Here is a 16,639-nt window from a genome sequence, read left to right on the forward strand (position 1 = left end):
AGCAAACCTATACAAGTTTCAAAGGAGCGAAACGTGATTTTCACAGTATTTACGTCTTCATATTGCGCCTTTTTAAATGATCTGTTGGTGCAAGAATACTTCACAATATCACAGCTAGAGTGCAGGACTTCTCTGATTAATGCGTCCTAAAATAAGGCAACATTTGCACATTTACGGTTGTCATTTTCATTTCGCGTCATGATATAGGCAAAGGGATCATGTGTATATTTTTATTGATGTTTCTTTGTGGATACCGCTCCATTAGAACGCCAGTTCTTTAGAACAATGAAAGCACTGAAGAACAGTAGTGCAGTAGATGTGAGATGCAGATGCGCACCTCCACCTCCATTTCGGTGGGACCGGACAGCAGCCGGATAAAAAATTGAACTGAAGTTCCTTCGTCGGGGTCAGTTTTGCGAAGCACGTGACCTGCCTGTCATCCAATGAACGATCGCCGATACCGACTTTTCTCCATTGCGTCAGTGCAGCTGTGTCGATGTAACTGTGTGTCCTCCTCCGTGCTCAGGTCTTTGTAAGATAATTCTCCGTCCGAATGGTGAGCGTGCTATGACCACCTCTCTGGTGTTGAATCCTCGCTGGGCGGATACGGTAATGTTTGTGTATGAAAACAACTTGGATGAGCTGAACAAGAACATGGAAGGTCTGGTTGGTAGCGGCAATTTCGCGGCCAACCAGTGCAGGAATCTGATGGCCCACTCGGCACTTAGTGCTCACCCTTCCAGCCTCGTGCATGGGTCCAGCTATTCCACCGTGGACGTATCGACTTCGAGTTCGTCCGAAGCGAGCAAGCAGTGTACTCCATGCCCGACGGTTCCCCAAGCCTCGTCTACCGGGCCTATTCCTTATGGCTACTTTGGCAACAGCTACTATCCCTGTAGAATGGGGCGGGGTTCCCTCAAGTCTTGCACCCAAGCGAGCGCGCTCAGCTATTCTGCAGAGAAATATATGGACACCGCGGTCACGTCTGAAGAATACCCCAGCAGGGCCAAAGAGTTCGCCTTCTACCACGGCTATCCCAGTCCATATCAATCTATGGCCAGTTATTTGGACGTGTCGGTGGTCCAGACGCTGGGAACGGGGGAGCCTCGACACGATAGTCTCCTGCCGATGGATAGCTACCAACCCTGGGCTCTGGCTAACGGATGGGGAGGTCAGATGTACTGCTCCAAGGACCAGAGCCAAGCAGGCCATCTGTGGAAATCTGCGTTAGCAGGTATATACAACATCTTGTACACAGCGCTCCAGCTTAAATTAAACATTTTGTCAAAATCACAGTGAATCATTTAGTTTCTTAATCTTAAAATAATAAGGCAGTAGAGGTTGACTCGGTACGCATTTTGTGTGAAGCAACAGTGAGCAGTCTTCTATTTGCTTGCACTAGAAGGCAAAAGAAGATTCGACGAATGTGTCATCTATTAATGTAGACTGTTAAGATGTGTCCTGGGTTGTGGAATTGATAGTCAACTAGCAAGCCCATCAATAATAACCCTGTTTGTTATTCGTTCCAGATGTTGTGGCCCACCAACATGACGGGGGCTCTTTCCGCCGAGGTAGAAAGAAAAGGATACCGTACACCAAAGTACAGCTAAAGGAACTGGAGAAAGAGTACGCAGCCAACAAATTCATCACGAAGGACAAGAGGAGAAAGATTTCTGCGGTAACCAACCTGTCCGAAAGGCAGATCACAATCTGGTTTCAGAACAGGAGGGTAAAGGAAAAGAAATTTATCGCCAAAGTTAAGAGCAGCGCGCCATAGCGAGGATTTGAGCAACCAGACTTTTTTTTGCTCTGTGACTTCAGATTGAAGAAAAACAAAATGTCGACTTGATTTTTTAAAAAGCTGGGCTTATTTGTGCTCTTGCTTGCGTATTTTCATCGCGAACGCATAAATGGATGGACTAAGATAAGACAACGATAAGACAAATAAGAATGAATAAGGACTATATTCATGTAAATATGCTTGCCTACATGTAACGTCGTGTTTGCTTGAAACCCCTTTAGTTGTGTTTTTATATGAATTTTACGTATAGATTAATTGTTAGGCATGCCAGTGTTGTTACTGCAGTAGGGTTATAGTTTATTACACTATGCCCATAAATATTCCTTATAACTGTTATGTCACTTGTAAGACAGTATGAAAAAATCTATATAGAGAAATGCTTAATAAATGTTTAACTCTCACAGACCTATAGGGTTTGTAAATTACATAAGTGAATTTATATTGATTTTTTCCTTCTTGATCGCATGCTGAGTTAATACAACTAACATTTTTCAAGAGGAATTTATTTGTCCTTTTCACCGACCTCAACGTTGATAAACTTGTGTTTTGTTCCAGACCTACAAGCTTGTGCTGAATACATTGGAATCAGGTGTATGTTTGGCTGCATCCTATTTATCTGATGAAATAACTGACTGCCTTATTTCATTTCTGAATAGTTACGCCAGGTGTTGTCCGTAAATGTAGCATTTATATGCATGTTAATTTCAATCAGATTAGAATGTTATTGGTGCCTGTACAATCCTTCAAGTCTAAACAAAGTAGCCTCCTATACCTTTGCGTAAATTGTGTTTTGTTGCTTTTTTTTATGCAATTTTCTCATGACAATCTTCACAAAAAATCTTTTTAAAAACATTTTCTTTCAATATATTTTCGGCTCATTTGGATCACACGATTCATTGGAAAACTGTATGAACGTATACTGACTGCTTTTCAATGGGAAAATAAAAGATGAGCGCCCATGCTCAAAACGCAGGATCTGAAATTTTCCTCATCCCTGTCGGATTGTTGGGGGTGGGGCGTGGCGAATTTTCCTCCTGAGTTGGGGGGAAGGAGCGCGCGACTTGTAGACAGACCTACTAAATCAGCCCTTAACCTTGACCTTGAAAGTCACGTGCTCTTCAGATAAGCAATGCCTTTTTCTCTTTCATCAGCCCATGAATATCTAAGCATTTCTCTAAAGCTCAGCGTAGGTTAGGGTCTGTGCTCAACCTCCACTGTCCGTTATTTGCCGGAGGGCTGTTCTTGTTGGGATGCAATTATCCTTCATTTCTCTTTCGCCAAATGAAATGCTATTAATTCGTTTTGCGGTTGCAGCAGGTCCTATCATTTAAAAAGCACCCTCTACTTCCTGCCCACCGAGAGCACTTTATGGTGCCTTAAACCTTGAGCTGAAAGACATAAATATCCTCCTTTTGCGTATCTCATTCAGGTAAACAGATTTACGCACCCTGATCTACTTTATAATCTCCCCACATGCGTAATTTACGTTCCTGTCCGAGTTCGAGCAGTTTAACTGTGTGACAGTTAGCAGAGTCGCGGCGTGCTGCCTTTGCAATTCTCTTCTTTACGCCGGCCTGGATCAGTGGGGATATAAAAGGTCCATAATTACTCATCGTCACCTTAGTCACCCTGATCCACGTATTTCATATCTTTACTCTGACCAATGCATGTTCTCACATATTAACATCCCAGGCTTATTGCATATTAAACGTATAATTCAGTAATTACATAGAAAACGATGCAAGCTGTCTGATTCATTCTAGGACTGAAGGTGTAAGCCTGGACCTGCCGGCGGAACCTGGGCCTGCTCATGCAGTCCAGCGACATTGTGACTCAGATGGCAATCCTGGAGATGATAAAAAAGATAAGAACAACAATGTAAAGCCTGTGCTTCTTATAATGTCGTAAGGATGGATGGAAAGAACATTAAACAAACAATTTCCCAGACATAGATCAAAGCTAAATGAAACATCATTGGCATTACAGTTTATTCCAAGACTAAACTTAATCCAAACAACGTATCCAATATTCTTCGTCACTTTTCTCATAAATTGTGCAACATGAGACCTAAGCAGTCGCCAGTGTTTTTATTCCATTTTATGCCAGTTTCAGGTCCCTTACCGTTGCCTTGACTTCCAGTCACATCAATGGTAAACTGCACTGACAAACCTGGGCATGTTGAAAGGGAAAAACTGAAAGAACAATGATTGTATGTATTGATTCTTCCTGAAGTTGAGATCAAAATTGCATCAGTTTGGCACAGAAGCTTTTATCCTTCGTGTCTTAAACCAAGAGTCTGTTTAATAGCATTGAACTATTTCGCAAAACAGAAACGCTATTTGAAAACAACAATCCTACCACTACTGCTAATACCAACAACTACAACAATAACAGCAACAACAACAACTCAACAGCAACAACAACAACTCAACAACAACAACAACAACAACAATAATAATAAAAAAATGAAAACGTTGTGTCTTCTCAGAGTAAAATTTCCATTGTTCCTCAATACATCCAGGCCTAGCAACTCTCAGGGTTTTCACCACACAAAGCCACGAATGTCGACGTGATTTCACTCACAGTCCGGCGACAGAATGGCCAATAAAGTGCTCAAGGCCTTTCCTTCCACTTCTAGTTAACATTGAACTTGACAAAAGCATTGTAACAAACGGTGCGCCTGCTTGATGTTTACACTGTGATTTAACTGTGGTTCCTCTCCTTTTGCAAATTCACGATGCTCAACCAGACACAGAACTCTGTGGACAAGCAGCAGTAAAGCCATCTTTACTGAAAAGCTGGATTTCCCAGACAGCTTTTTAGAGCTGCGTGACCAAGTTTTACACATGTTTCTGCAGTGGATGAAATTGGTTACGTGGATTAACTTGCAGAGAAAGCTATTGTAAGACCTTTTGTTGACGTTGAAAGTCTTCTTTTAGCTAATGATTGACTTATACTACAATGTGACTGCAACAACCATGTATGTCTAACTAGGGTGCTAGTGCGTTCTTTTTCAGACGCTACTACTGCAGTATTTATTTGAGCAGACTTTAGTAGCATTGGCTTCTTGCTTGGCCAAACTGTTGGTTTTCTTATCTGCCGCCTCCATAAATAAGTTGCCATAAAAGTAATTCAAAACAAAAGATATAGGGTTGCTGTTTTAAGAATAAGTTTAGGCTGTTTAATTACTGCTTCTTGTCCTGGAAAACCATCATAAAATTGTCTTAATCTGTTTTCCGATCAAGTATGTTTTAAAATAAACCATAGGTTATTTTTCATATTTTAGTTGGTGGGCGGTGGTTTCCACATGTATAACTGATTGAAACCTTCCAAACACAGAAAAGCTGGTGAGCTAATGAATATATTTCTGCTGTTGGGTCGAGCAAGCACTGACATTTTTATTAGCGCTTTCTATATACTATTGATTTAATTAATTATGGAACCACAACCAAGCTCGGAGACTGTAATTGAAGTCAAATAAAATGTATTAGGCCAGTGTTACATTATCATTATGACTGACCAGAGCTTAAGTAGAATGTTGGTCAGGTTTTCATGGATCAATAACGAAAAATATATGGAGTCGGAGATTACCGAGCTAGACGCAATGTTTTGGCGACCACGTCAATTGTTTTCTTAAATTAATATTTTATTTTTAGAGAATGTTTAATGCCAACGTTCTCAATAGTGAACCATTAACTCATAATATAATTGTGTTCACTTTGCTAAAGTTTCAGTGTTATAAAATAAAACAGTCACATCTGTCAGAATCTATAGACACAAAACAATGTTTTTATTTATAAAAATGTCTTCATTGGGGGAAAAACTTGAGAACGATAGTGATTGATGCCATTTAGCCTCTTCAAATCTTTCCAGTTGACTGTCGTACAAGCACCGTTCGCTTCTAAGAATGTTGGACACATCTCTCTCAAGTTCATGTCCAGTTCCCCTCCCCCACCTTATGACAACCCCCCCCAAAGGATCACCCACCCCTACAGCCCAGTCTGCGCCTCGGACAGGCTTTTGTTACGCAGCGGACTTTGCAGTTGAACTTGAGACACCTTGTAAACAATAAGTAGTCTGGCCCCTGTCTGCTTCCCGGGCACACTGGCCAGCTCTGTCCAAAGTGGCAGGAAGAGAAGAAATGACTTCGCACGAAAGCCCCCCAACGACGCGCGGAGAAATGTTTAACAACGAACAAATCTGACCTTTGAGAAAAATAATGCGCTGCCCTGACAGTTATGAGTTTAGGACTGGATCGTGTTGATGGTACCGCGGAAAATGTTGATCTCAACTGGGAGTTTAGAGGTTTCACCAAACATGTTCAGCTTTTTTGTAAACCACCGTATGTCCTTCACTGCAGCCTGAAGGTTAAACAGAAACATTCACACTCCTTAGTCTACATTGTCCTGTTTCAAAGATGAGAACCTTTACTGTTCTTGATGATTGAGGTAACACTGTGAAACGACAATGTTTCAAATAAGAAATAAATAATTTGAATAAACTTTTCCAATAGACTAACTCATTTGTCGTGCATTTGTTCCGAAGTCAAAATAAAAGGCAATATACACCAGCACACAAGTAGCTGAATCGAACCAGTTTTGGACTGGTTATTGAGGTAAACACTTACCTCTTCTGAAGGCAATTTGCAGCGGCAAGTGGAGGTATTAATTGCCTCTATTGCTATTTTATTTCCTTCAACAATAAAAAAGCCTGGACTCACACATCGAATATCGCATTGTAGTTTACGCATACATAATGCATGGTGTATGGCAACGTATTGAAAATGAAAGAAATTATATTGATTTTGGTGTTAAAATGGTGATATAACAGGTTTTGTCTCAGTGCACGTATTATGTTTAAACTTAGCATTAAGGTAAACATCAGGCTCTTTTGGATGCTGGAAGAGTTGGAAGAGCTGCGTACAATGCAACAGGCTGTGCAGGCTCCCCTAAGAAAATGTGGGCTTCCTCAGTCTATAATTTGATATTTGAAGCTACAGTGCATAATGCCTAAAATGTAAAATGTTACAGAAACTGTACATTACATTACAAGCTTTTTAAAGAAATGAACAATAGTCCTGTGCATTACATGTGCGGGCTTTGCCGGTCGACATAGTCCATTCACATTATAAAATTCACAGTATGATATGCTAGAGATATTTAACAGATAATATAGCATGGTTTTTTTTTTACTTATGCAGACTTTCTTTAGACTAATTTTAAGTTTAACAAAAATTGCCAGATAAACATTAAATCAGTGCAAACCTGTTTAACTAAAATTTGGACCTCATTACTGCTAAAGTAGTGATCTTTATTTTCACTTTAATCTAGGACTTAGTTTCCAAATCGAGTGACTTTAATGTGCGATTATTTTCTTAAATTTAATTTCAATCTCTTTTTCAGCAGTTTAATAATGTTCCCAAACACACAGGTCTGCAAGTGTTTTGCAGCTTTTATACTGCATGGCTAACTTTTCGATTAAGTGTATGTGTCTAATGTTTTTCCTCCCTTGAAGTGATGTCAACAGAGAGCTATTTACAAGCTTCTCTTTATATTCCTTCTGCATTAATGTAGCTCAATGTACGTTCAGTCAATTAGGGTTAAGAGCATTTTAAATATATTGCCTTAGAATAGCTCACCTTTCAATTTAATCAGATTCTGCCTAGCCACAAATATAGGCTAATGTAGTGTATTGTGTAGTGTAGTGTAATGTAGTGCAAGCAAGTGATTTTTGGATTATGTATACTGGATATACTAGATTTTTGCATACCAAAAAAACAGCAATGAAAAAAAGAAACTGCTATTACTGAGCCTCTGGTATTTATTGTGTTTCAGAAAAGACGGGAACATGACAAAGACTCCCTGACGGTGGACGGTTTGCAACGCGTTCCATTAGCTCGTCTTTCTTTCGCATTCAGTGATAATGTAGATATTAATTATACCCTAATTCTGACATAAAAATTACAACCCCTCATCACTGCATTAATGAAATAAACATTATTTGTATCAAATATTTCGACAACAAGTGAACATATATAAGGTACCTGTTCGAAAACAAGTATTTAAAATATATTACAATAGAACAGGCAATAAAATAAAGAAATGGAAATGCTACGCATTATTTTTCTTTCTGCCACAGTAAATGTTTCTATCAATTACTATTCGTCATATATGGACTATATAATCACCAGTCACGCTATTGATCCCGCGCTATCAACCTTCTCTTTTTCCTTGTTTAGTCTCTTTTATAGCCACTGTAATATGACAAGTATCAAAATCTAAACGAAAGTCTCAAGTCTAGTTTAATCCTTGTGGTAAGTACCTTTGGCAGGTGTGGACTAATGAGTCGAGCAGTGGCTCGTGTTGACAAACTAACATACAAAATGCTTTAGGTCGAGCTAATGAGCTTTAGGCCACCCGTGAGTGGTGAGGTCACGTGATGTTTCTTCTCCCTTTGCAACTAAATGGCAGACTGCTTCAAACACCATCAACATAACTTTAGGGCAATGCAATAAAATAACCAAATGTATTGGCATGCAGAATGCAACTCGTGTGTGAAATTTTACAGGGCGTCACAATTATGTTGACCTTATAAAGTCGAGTTGTTTTGGAATTGAGGTTCTGGGGTATGATGACTCTTATTTGTTCCTTTATTTCCCGTGTCACCGAAATCATTTAAGCGGCGAAAGGCGCAATGATTGCTGAACGTAAAATTGCATTTTAAGGACGTGTTAAGGTTTTCATGGACATGCACTTCATGTGCAGGAGGATTTAGATTTTTTTAAACTTCAACTCTGGTTTTGAAATGATCAGCACTCTGTTTAAACTATACTTGAAAATAACTTAATCAAAATATGAGACTTAAATATACATTATAATCGACCAAGTAATTATAACCCTCATTTCTTGTGAGACGTTGGTCAGTGCATGAACGCTGGTACACTCCTCATCTGCATGCACCGAAATGAGCGCCCCAAATGTTTGGCAGCAGCTGCTCCAACCCGCTGGCGCTCTGTGGATGTGATCCAGATGTAGCTCGCTGGATGCACGTTGAAGTGTAGATCTGCCCTCCCTAATTCTTTCGCAGCTAAATACAGTGTCCCCTTCAGCTCAGTGCTATTTCTTGATACAAAATTTGTGTAAACTATTTTAAATGATCATGATGTTCATGTTGATAATGGTAAGAGCCAAGTCAGAAGAAGTGACAGCAAATTTAAGCTTCATCTTAACAGGTATGAATAACTGGAATTTTGCATTTGGTTTGTCAAAAAGTTGTGAACAGTTTAACACTTTGTCATGCATTACTGAGTGTGCAATGCAGAGGTGTCACTCAAATTTAAGTGTAAAATGATTAAATTAAAGTCATGTAAAGCTCCATTAATGAATCACTCTTGTATTCTGTTCCTAAAAAAGCTTCTTGTTTTAATATTGAAGATGTCTAGCTTCAAAACTCATATAAATGAAGATGTACTTTTAGCCATGATGTTTCATATTATGTGCTATTGTATCAGTGAATGATTTGTTAGTCTGATATTTTTTCTTCAGATAATTAAACCTGCACTAATAAAGAACTTGATGCAAATTGGAAAGTCATCTTTACTATGGCTTAGTATTCACTTGTGGGCAGATAATCTAAGCTATGTTTCTGTGCCATATGCCAGTAGGACTAAGCAGTTGTGCAAAGTTAGAGCCAGGAATTTGTTGCTTGCTCCTGTCCTCAACAAAACAGCTCCAGTCTACCAAATTAAGAAAACTTGCTATAATGTATTTTTATTATAATTTGAAAACAAGTAAAATATCAGAATGAACTTGTCATTGAGCCTGTACTGCACCTTTTGTTGTAAAAGATTAAACTTTGATAATATTAATATTATCTAATAAACTTTGATTGCAGGCTCAAATACTGAGAATTGTATTTACTTTGCATGTTTTAACTGAAGTTCACACTTTCTGCAGTTTCTCTATTTGACCTTGTTCAATATGATATAATGTCATTGTGTTTGTTATGTATTTAATATCTATACTTTTGCATGGATGCATGTTCTCTGACTTCAACCAACATGTGAATCCCACAAATTACATCAGGACGGGCAGGTTTGTGGCCCTACATAGTACTGTTTTAAAATCACTCTTACAGTGAAATCCAGCATGTTCTTATTTTACCCTGTTGTTGGTATTCATTAAACATTTAATTACATCACTGTGGGACAACTTTTTACTATCAAGTTAAAGCAATCCATCCTCCCTTAGCCAGCTGGGGAAGATATTTTACTGCTATGTTATCGACAGGACAAGTCTTGTTGCAAATAGATATCATCATGCTGCACTGCAACTGGCAAATATATAACTTCTGAGATCCTGTGTTTGTTAACTTAATATTACTATTGATTGTATTATGATATCAGTCTAACATCTCTCAAAATACAATATTTGATGTATGATTCATAACATGATAATATTTTCAGGGCGATTTAGTCACACAGACTAAGATGTATAATGAAATGGTGATATAATAATGCACAATTCCCTAAACTCAGTATGAAACTATAGTACATACATTAAAGATATACAGACTTCGTAACAGGCTTCATATACATTAGTGCTGAATAAAATATTTATGAAGCAATGCTTGAGTATTTATGAACTTGAGTATTTATGTTTATGCCAGTAACATGACATAAAGTTATGAGCATTTGTTCCATAAATCATTTTGCTATTTCTAAGTAATTAAACTTAGAGACTGATAGTCTCCTTGATAGAAACTGTGACACTGACATTATACAACATATTATACTACACATAACTAATAACTACATTATGTTGAAATGATGCTTTATTACTGTGCACCTTTATTTGTAGGAAGTGTTGATGCATGGCTTTGTGTTAGTTGCTTGTTTTTTTGCCTGAAGACTGCCCTATCAAACTCAATTTATATCATTCTTTATGCTGTAAGATACAACTCCTTTTATCTTTGTGAAATCATATTGTGCCCTAAATAAAACATTAAATACACTGAACTGAGGCATCATTCTAGCTGTACTAGCTTGAAATTAATAATTAGAAGTCATTGGCTTTTTTAATTTACATGTGGTTGAATTATGTGTTACAAGTAATTTTAAAAGAGGTTAAAAAAACAATCTTATACGGTTTCTGGAAAATGCAAATAAGCTTTGACAAGGTTCTGTTCTTGTGCCATTACAATTCACATGATGTGCATCAATGAGATTAGCAGTTTGACTGAAAACTGTAAATAAATTTCTGTGCAGACAACAATCTTATTTATCCTTGGGCCTCCTCTAATACTGGTTTTGGAAGAACTGCAAATAGCAGAAGAGCTGGCTCGATTCAGTGTTCCTGGTACAGTTTCATGTTAGTGTTGAATAAAGCATGGACAGAGTACGCTATTCTCAGAGTCAAGTGAATTTTCTGACCCTTATGGTCTGACTGTCCACTGTTTACACAGTGCATCTTTGACTGAGTTGCATGACTGAGTGCATTTTATAAATATCTGAGCATGTGGACTGATAACAAAAGGCAAAACATAAGACTGAAACTAGAACTTCCATTCCAAAACAGCATGTTTTGACAATAGAAACAATAGAAGTTTATTATCAGTGCTTGATTATGTAATGTACATACATGTTTGTGGAGTGTCCAATCTTATTTACAAATAGCCATTGTGGCTGCAAGTTTTATGCTCCTGTTCCTACATGCTCCTGCTTTGCTTGAATGAAAAAAACCTCCTGCCACACAGTCCCTTTGCAAAAAATATTGGACACCATTGTTTTATATCATAGAGCAGTGTATTTAATGACTAGCAAAAGGATATCTTCCCATCACTGCAAGCTGTATTTTAATGTGGGCTGGCCATCACTGTTAAGAACATGAGTTTTATTTGTTTTTTATATTGTATTATGTCTTGTATTGCCTTTAGAAGTATACACCAATATACCTGATCACACAATAGTTCATAACTCCATGTTCCTGAACATACTTGAGAAAGATTTCTTTTCCCTGAAGTGCCCTATGCTGATTTGCAGTGACCCACAATGTTTTACTTTGTGTCACTTTCAGACGACCAGTCCATTGTGCTCCATAACTTGTAATTAGTGATGTTTTAGTACACCCAGTTTAATCTACTGTATTATGTAAATGTCTGAGACTGTGCTTCATTTCCAGGGAAAGTGGCCAGTAATTACAATTTACTTTTATGTCAGAGGAAAAATATATGAATATATAAACTCCAGCACTAATAATAACATATATTCTGTATTTAGGATGCCCATCATCTGCCTTTATTACAGCTTCCATTCTTTTAAAGCAACTTGCTGTTTTGGTGCTCTACCAGATCTACCAGGTTGTTTGGAATTTTCACTGTATCTTTGAATAATTTGTGTAACTCCAATTAGACTCTCAGAAAAAAATATGAAACTATCACTGGGGCAGTACCTTTCTTCTCATTGGGGTGGTACCCTTAAGGGTACATCTCAATGCCTTTAGTCAGGGAACGTAACTGTACCATAATCTACTGAAATGATATTTTCTAAGTTGTACTGACTCCACACACCCCATCTCAGCTCCAGGACTTTTAAGTTTATTGTTCTGTTTTAAAACACGGTTTTTCAAAGCACGGTTGTACATTTGAGAGCACATTTACATTGTTTGTATCATGATGAATGAATATGGACCTGCACAATATCTTTATTTCTAGCAGTGTATGGAAAATCTCCTTTGTCTCCTCTGTGTTTGATCTGTGTTTTAACATATGTTTGCATTTTATATGTCAGTGACAACTTGGTCTTCTTGGTCTTGGATTTCTTCCCCTTATAATTTATTTTCATTGTTTGCAACACATCTGACCAAGAGAGGAGCACATCCGTCCCTGGGCAGCATAACAGAAGCTCATGCATTAAAAGTTGTAGGCTATTGAAAACTAGAGTGTATATCGTGAATAGGGTATTTCTGAAGCAAATACCCTCTTACTGTTAATATAAACGTGCAAACATACATTGATTAAATGTAAATTTTTAATGAACAGTGCATGACCACGTCGATACAGTTAGTCTGATTCCTCTTCTGCCACCTTCCGGCCAAAAGCTGCCACCACAAGCCTCAAGCGACAGTAGATGTGCCCTTGGACACGATTTTAGTTTTCTTTTGATTGGAGTGTTGGAATGTGCTTTGAAGTGACCGGTGTTTTGTGATAAGAGGCTTCAGTCAGCCAGAGCGAGGAGTTCTTCGGCGTTCGTCCTTCACGGGCAAACAAGGTCACATCAGAGGTCTGTGTGAAGCTCTGATTTGAACACGACTTGGAATTTTACGATTCTGAAAAAAGGGGGAAAAACGGTTAGCCTCTCAATGACGACACTGACTGGAGGTTTTACAGGACGTCTCTTTATTGAATTGTTCTCGCTCTGATAGTCACCCGGGACATTGTGCGTGTGTTCTTTGACTTAATTGTCTGTTGGCGACTGTAAAAAAGTCACTGAAATACACAACAATGAAAGAATTCATCCGTGTCCAGTGATAAATGCTGACTGTCCAGTTCGCATAAAAATGGAACACAAAATTTGAACCTCTTCCTTTTATTATAATTATTTAATTAATGTTTTATTTTTTTCTGCGTTTCCATATTCCAGTTTATATCGTGGGCTTTGGTGATGTGTGATTAGTAGTATGGATGGTGATTGCTCAAGACATCTTATGATGCTAAAACAAGCCGACCAAGAGAAAAAGGGTATTCAAATGTGCTGATTTGTCGAATATGTTCTGTCTTTCTTTGTGTCTTTCTCAACCTGCGTCACGTCTCCATAGAGATTGTGCAATATCGACATCTTGTGGCCGTCGAGCAGTATGACACTTGTAGGACTTTACTGCTGTTCATTATAATTCCTGAAAATATCATACCTTACCAGTTCAAAACAAGCCACGTTCCACCTTTATTGCTACTTAGTATTACGCTGAAGGGAGTCCTGGAAAACTTTAATTTGATGTCGTTCATTTAAATAAGCACAGAGTATTGATAATAACAAGTAAGTAAAAAGACAAATGTGATGTGCAGGAAAGTAATATTTATACCAAGGTAAACTAAGCCAGAGTTGAAATGGAAACACAATGGTAACACATTATTTTTGCTGTTAAGCAAAACGCAGGTAATTTATTTCACTGACAATGTTTCACTGACTCAATACATAAACACACGCGGTGTGCACAAACTATACATACAACCCCAATTCCAATGAAGTTGGGACGTTGTATAAAACATAAATGAAGAATACAATGATTTGCAAATCCTTTTCAACTTATATTCAATTGAATACACTACAAAGACTGGATATTTAATGTTCAAATGGATAAACTTTATTGTTTTTTGCAAATATTCACTCATTTTGAATTTGATGCCTGCAATACATTCCAAAGAAGTTGGGACAGGGGCAACAAAAGACTAGGAAAGTTGAGGAATGCTCAAAAAACACCTGTTTGGAACATTCCACAGGTGAACAGGTTAATTGGAAACAGGTGAGTGTCATGATTGATAATAAATGGAGCATCCCTGTTCACAAACAAGGATGGGGTGAGGTTCACCACTTTGTGAACAACTGCGTGAGCAAGTAGTCCAACAGTTTAAAAACAACATTTCTCAATGTGCTTTTGCAAGGAATTTAGGGATTTCATCATCTACAGTCCATAATATCATCAAAAGATTCAGAGAATCTGGTGAAATCTCTGCAAATAAGCGGCAAGGCAGAAAACCAACATTGAATGCCCGTGACCTTTGATTTTTCAGGCATTGCATTAAAAACCAACATCATTCTGTAACAGATATTACCACATGGGCTCAGGAACACTTCAGAAAACCATTGTCAGTGAACACAGTTCGTCGCTCCATCTACAAGTGCAAGCTGCCATGCAAAGCAAAAGCCATATATCAAGAACACCCAGAAACACTGCTGGCTTCTCTGGGCCCAAGTTCATTTGAGATGGACTGATGCAAAGTGAAAAAGTGTCCTGTGGTCTGACAAGTCCATATTTCAAATTGTTTTTGGAAATCATGGATGTTGTGTCCTCTGGGCCAAAGAGGAAAAGGACTGTCCAGATTGTTATCAGCGCAAAGTTCAAAAGCCAGCATCTCTGATGGTATGGGGTGTGTTAGTGCCCATGGCATGGGTAACGCTGTTAATGCTAAAAGGTACATACAGGTTTTGGAGCAATATATGCTCCAAATATATACTGGTCTGCCTGCAGTCCAGACCTGTCTCCCATTGAAAATGTGTGGCACATTCTGAAGTGCAAAATACGACAATGGAGACCCCAGACTGTTGAGCAGCTGAAGTTGTACATCAAGCAAGAATGGGAAAGAATTCCACCAAGCTTCAATAAAAAAAACAAAAAAACAATTAGTGTCCTCAGTTCCCAAATGCTTATTGAGTGTTGTTAAAAGCAAAGGTGATGTAACACAGTGGTAAACATGCCCCTGTCCCAACTTCTTTGGAGTGTGTTGCATGCATCAAATTCAAAATGAGTAAATATTTAAAAAAAAAACTAAGTTTATGCATTTGAACAGTAAATATCTTGTCGTTGTTTTGTATTCAATTGAGTATAAGTTGAAAAGGATTTGCAAATCATCGTATTCTGTTTTTATTTATGTTTTACCCAACATCCCAACTTCATTGGAATTGGGGTTGTACAATTTAGAATGACAATCAGGTCTTTAAAACAGATGTCTCCCCTATAGTGCTGCTTACATAGCACATACATCATATTGGAAGAGATATAATAAACAATATATTAAAACATATTTATTAAAAAGGACAATTTATATGCTTAAAGGTATCTTTTGTATGGTGAAATGGTTCTTCAGATTGATTAAGGATATGTTGTATATGATTTGTTTGAGAACCAACAATAGAAGAATCCTTTCTGTTGCTAAACCTTTTCACTTCTTGCTATATCATTAGTTAATTCCTCACATGCAGATGAGAAGAGATGGGGGCTACCTCTGCAGTAGACATCAGGATAAGTTATGGGTTCTACCTGGGGCTTCTCTGCATTGCTTACAGCTGGTGCTTATGTGGAAAAATGTTTAGCTATGCTTTGGCATGTGGCATATGGATGTCCTCTGTAGTACTTTAAATCATATATGTGCAGATCCTGCACTGAGAAAAACTTCCCATGCATTTTTCCCAGTAGTGTGAATGGACTGGCCTATCAAACCAAACAATGATTCCCATCACGTTTTCATGTACACCTCATGGACATGCCCACAGAATATATAAAATAATCTGTTTATTCATCGATAAGCTATTTGTTTATTAAACTTTATTTGAATTTATTAAACTATTTATTTGAATCAAGCTGTACACACACACACACACACACACACACACACACACACACACACACACACACACATATATATATATATATATATATATATATATATATATATTGCTGTGGGTAAAGGGAAAATTGTAAATAAAAAATAGTAGTATTTTATTCAAATAACATTATTGCTTTATAAGTCAGTTGTACATTTGTCCAACAAAGAGAAAAAATGTATTTTTTTTAGGATGTTTTGTAAATACTTTGTACAACATATATTTAACCGCTAATATCAGTATCTACATGGTCATATAGGTCACAAAGAGAATATGCCAAATACCCTGACGCGACACTTAATGCAAAAATAAAACGTTTTCCTTTTTTCTTGAGGCCTATGTATTGCTATACTTTAGCATGCAATTTTTTATATATATATTTTAATCACTTTCAAATCTTTGTCAGTCTTTTTCAATCGAGTCCAAATTCTCATGAATATGCAAGAGTTGCTTCGGAGAAA

General features: G+C 37.7%; 1 protein-coding gene across 1 annotated transcript; it reads left to right on the top strand.

The window, feature by feature from the left end:
* The first annotated feature begins 567 nt into the window (after nt 1-567).
* On the top strand, nt 568-1,777 carry hoxb13a (homeobox B13a). Its single transcript, XM_017684308.1, has 2 exons — nt 568-1,234; nt 1,530-1,777. Exons 1-2 carry the CDS (start codon nt 568-570, stop codon nt 1,775-1,777), a joined length of 915 nt encoding a protein of 304 aa, XP_017539797.1.
* The last annotated feature ends 14,862 nt before the right edge of the window (nt 1,778-16,639 follow it).

Source organism: Pygocentrus nattereri, chromosome 14 (genome assembly GCF_015220715.1).
Source record: "Pygocentrus nattereri isolate fPygNat1 chromosome 14, fPygNat1.pri, whole genome shotgun sequence".
NCBI classification, from domain to species: domain Eukaryota; kingdom Metazoa; phylum Chordata; class Actinopteri; order Characiformes; family Serrasalmidae; genus Pygocentrus; species Pygocentrus nattereri.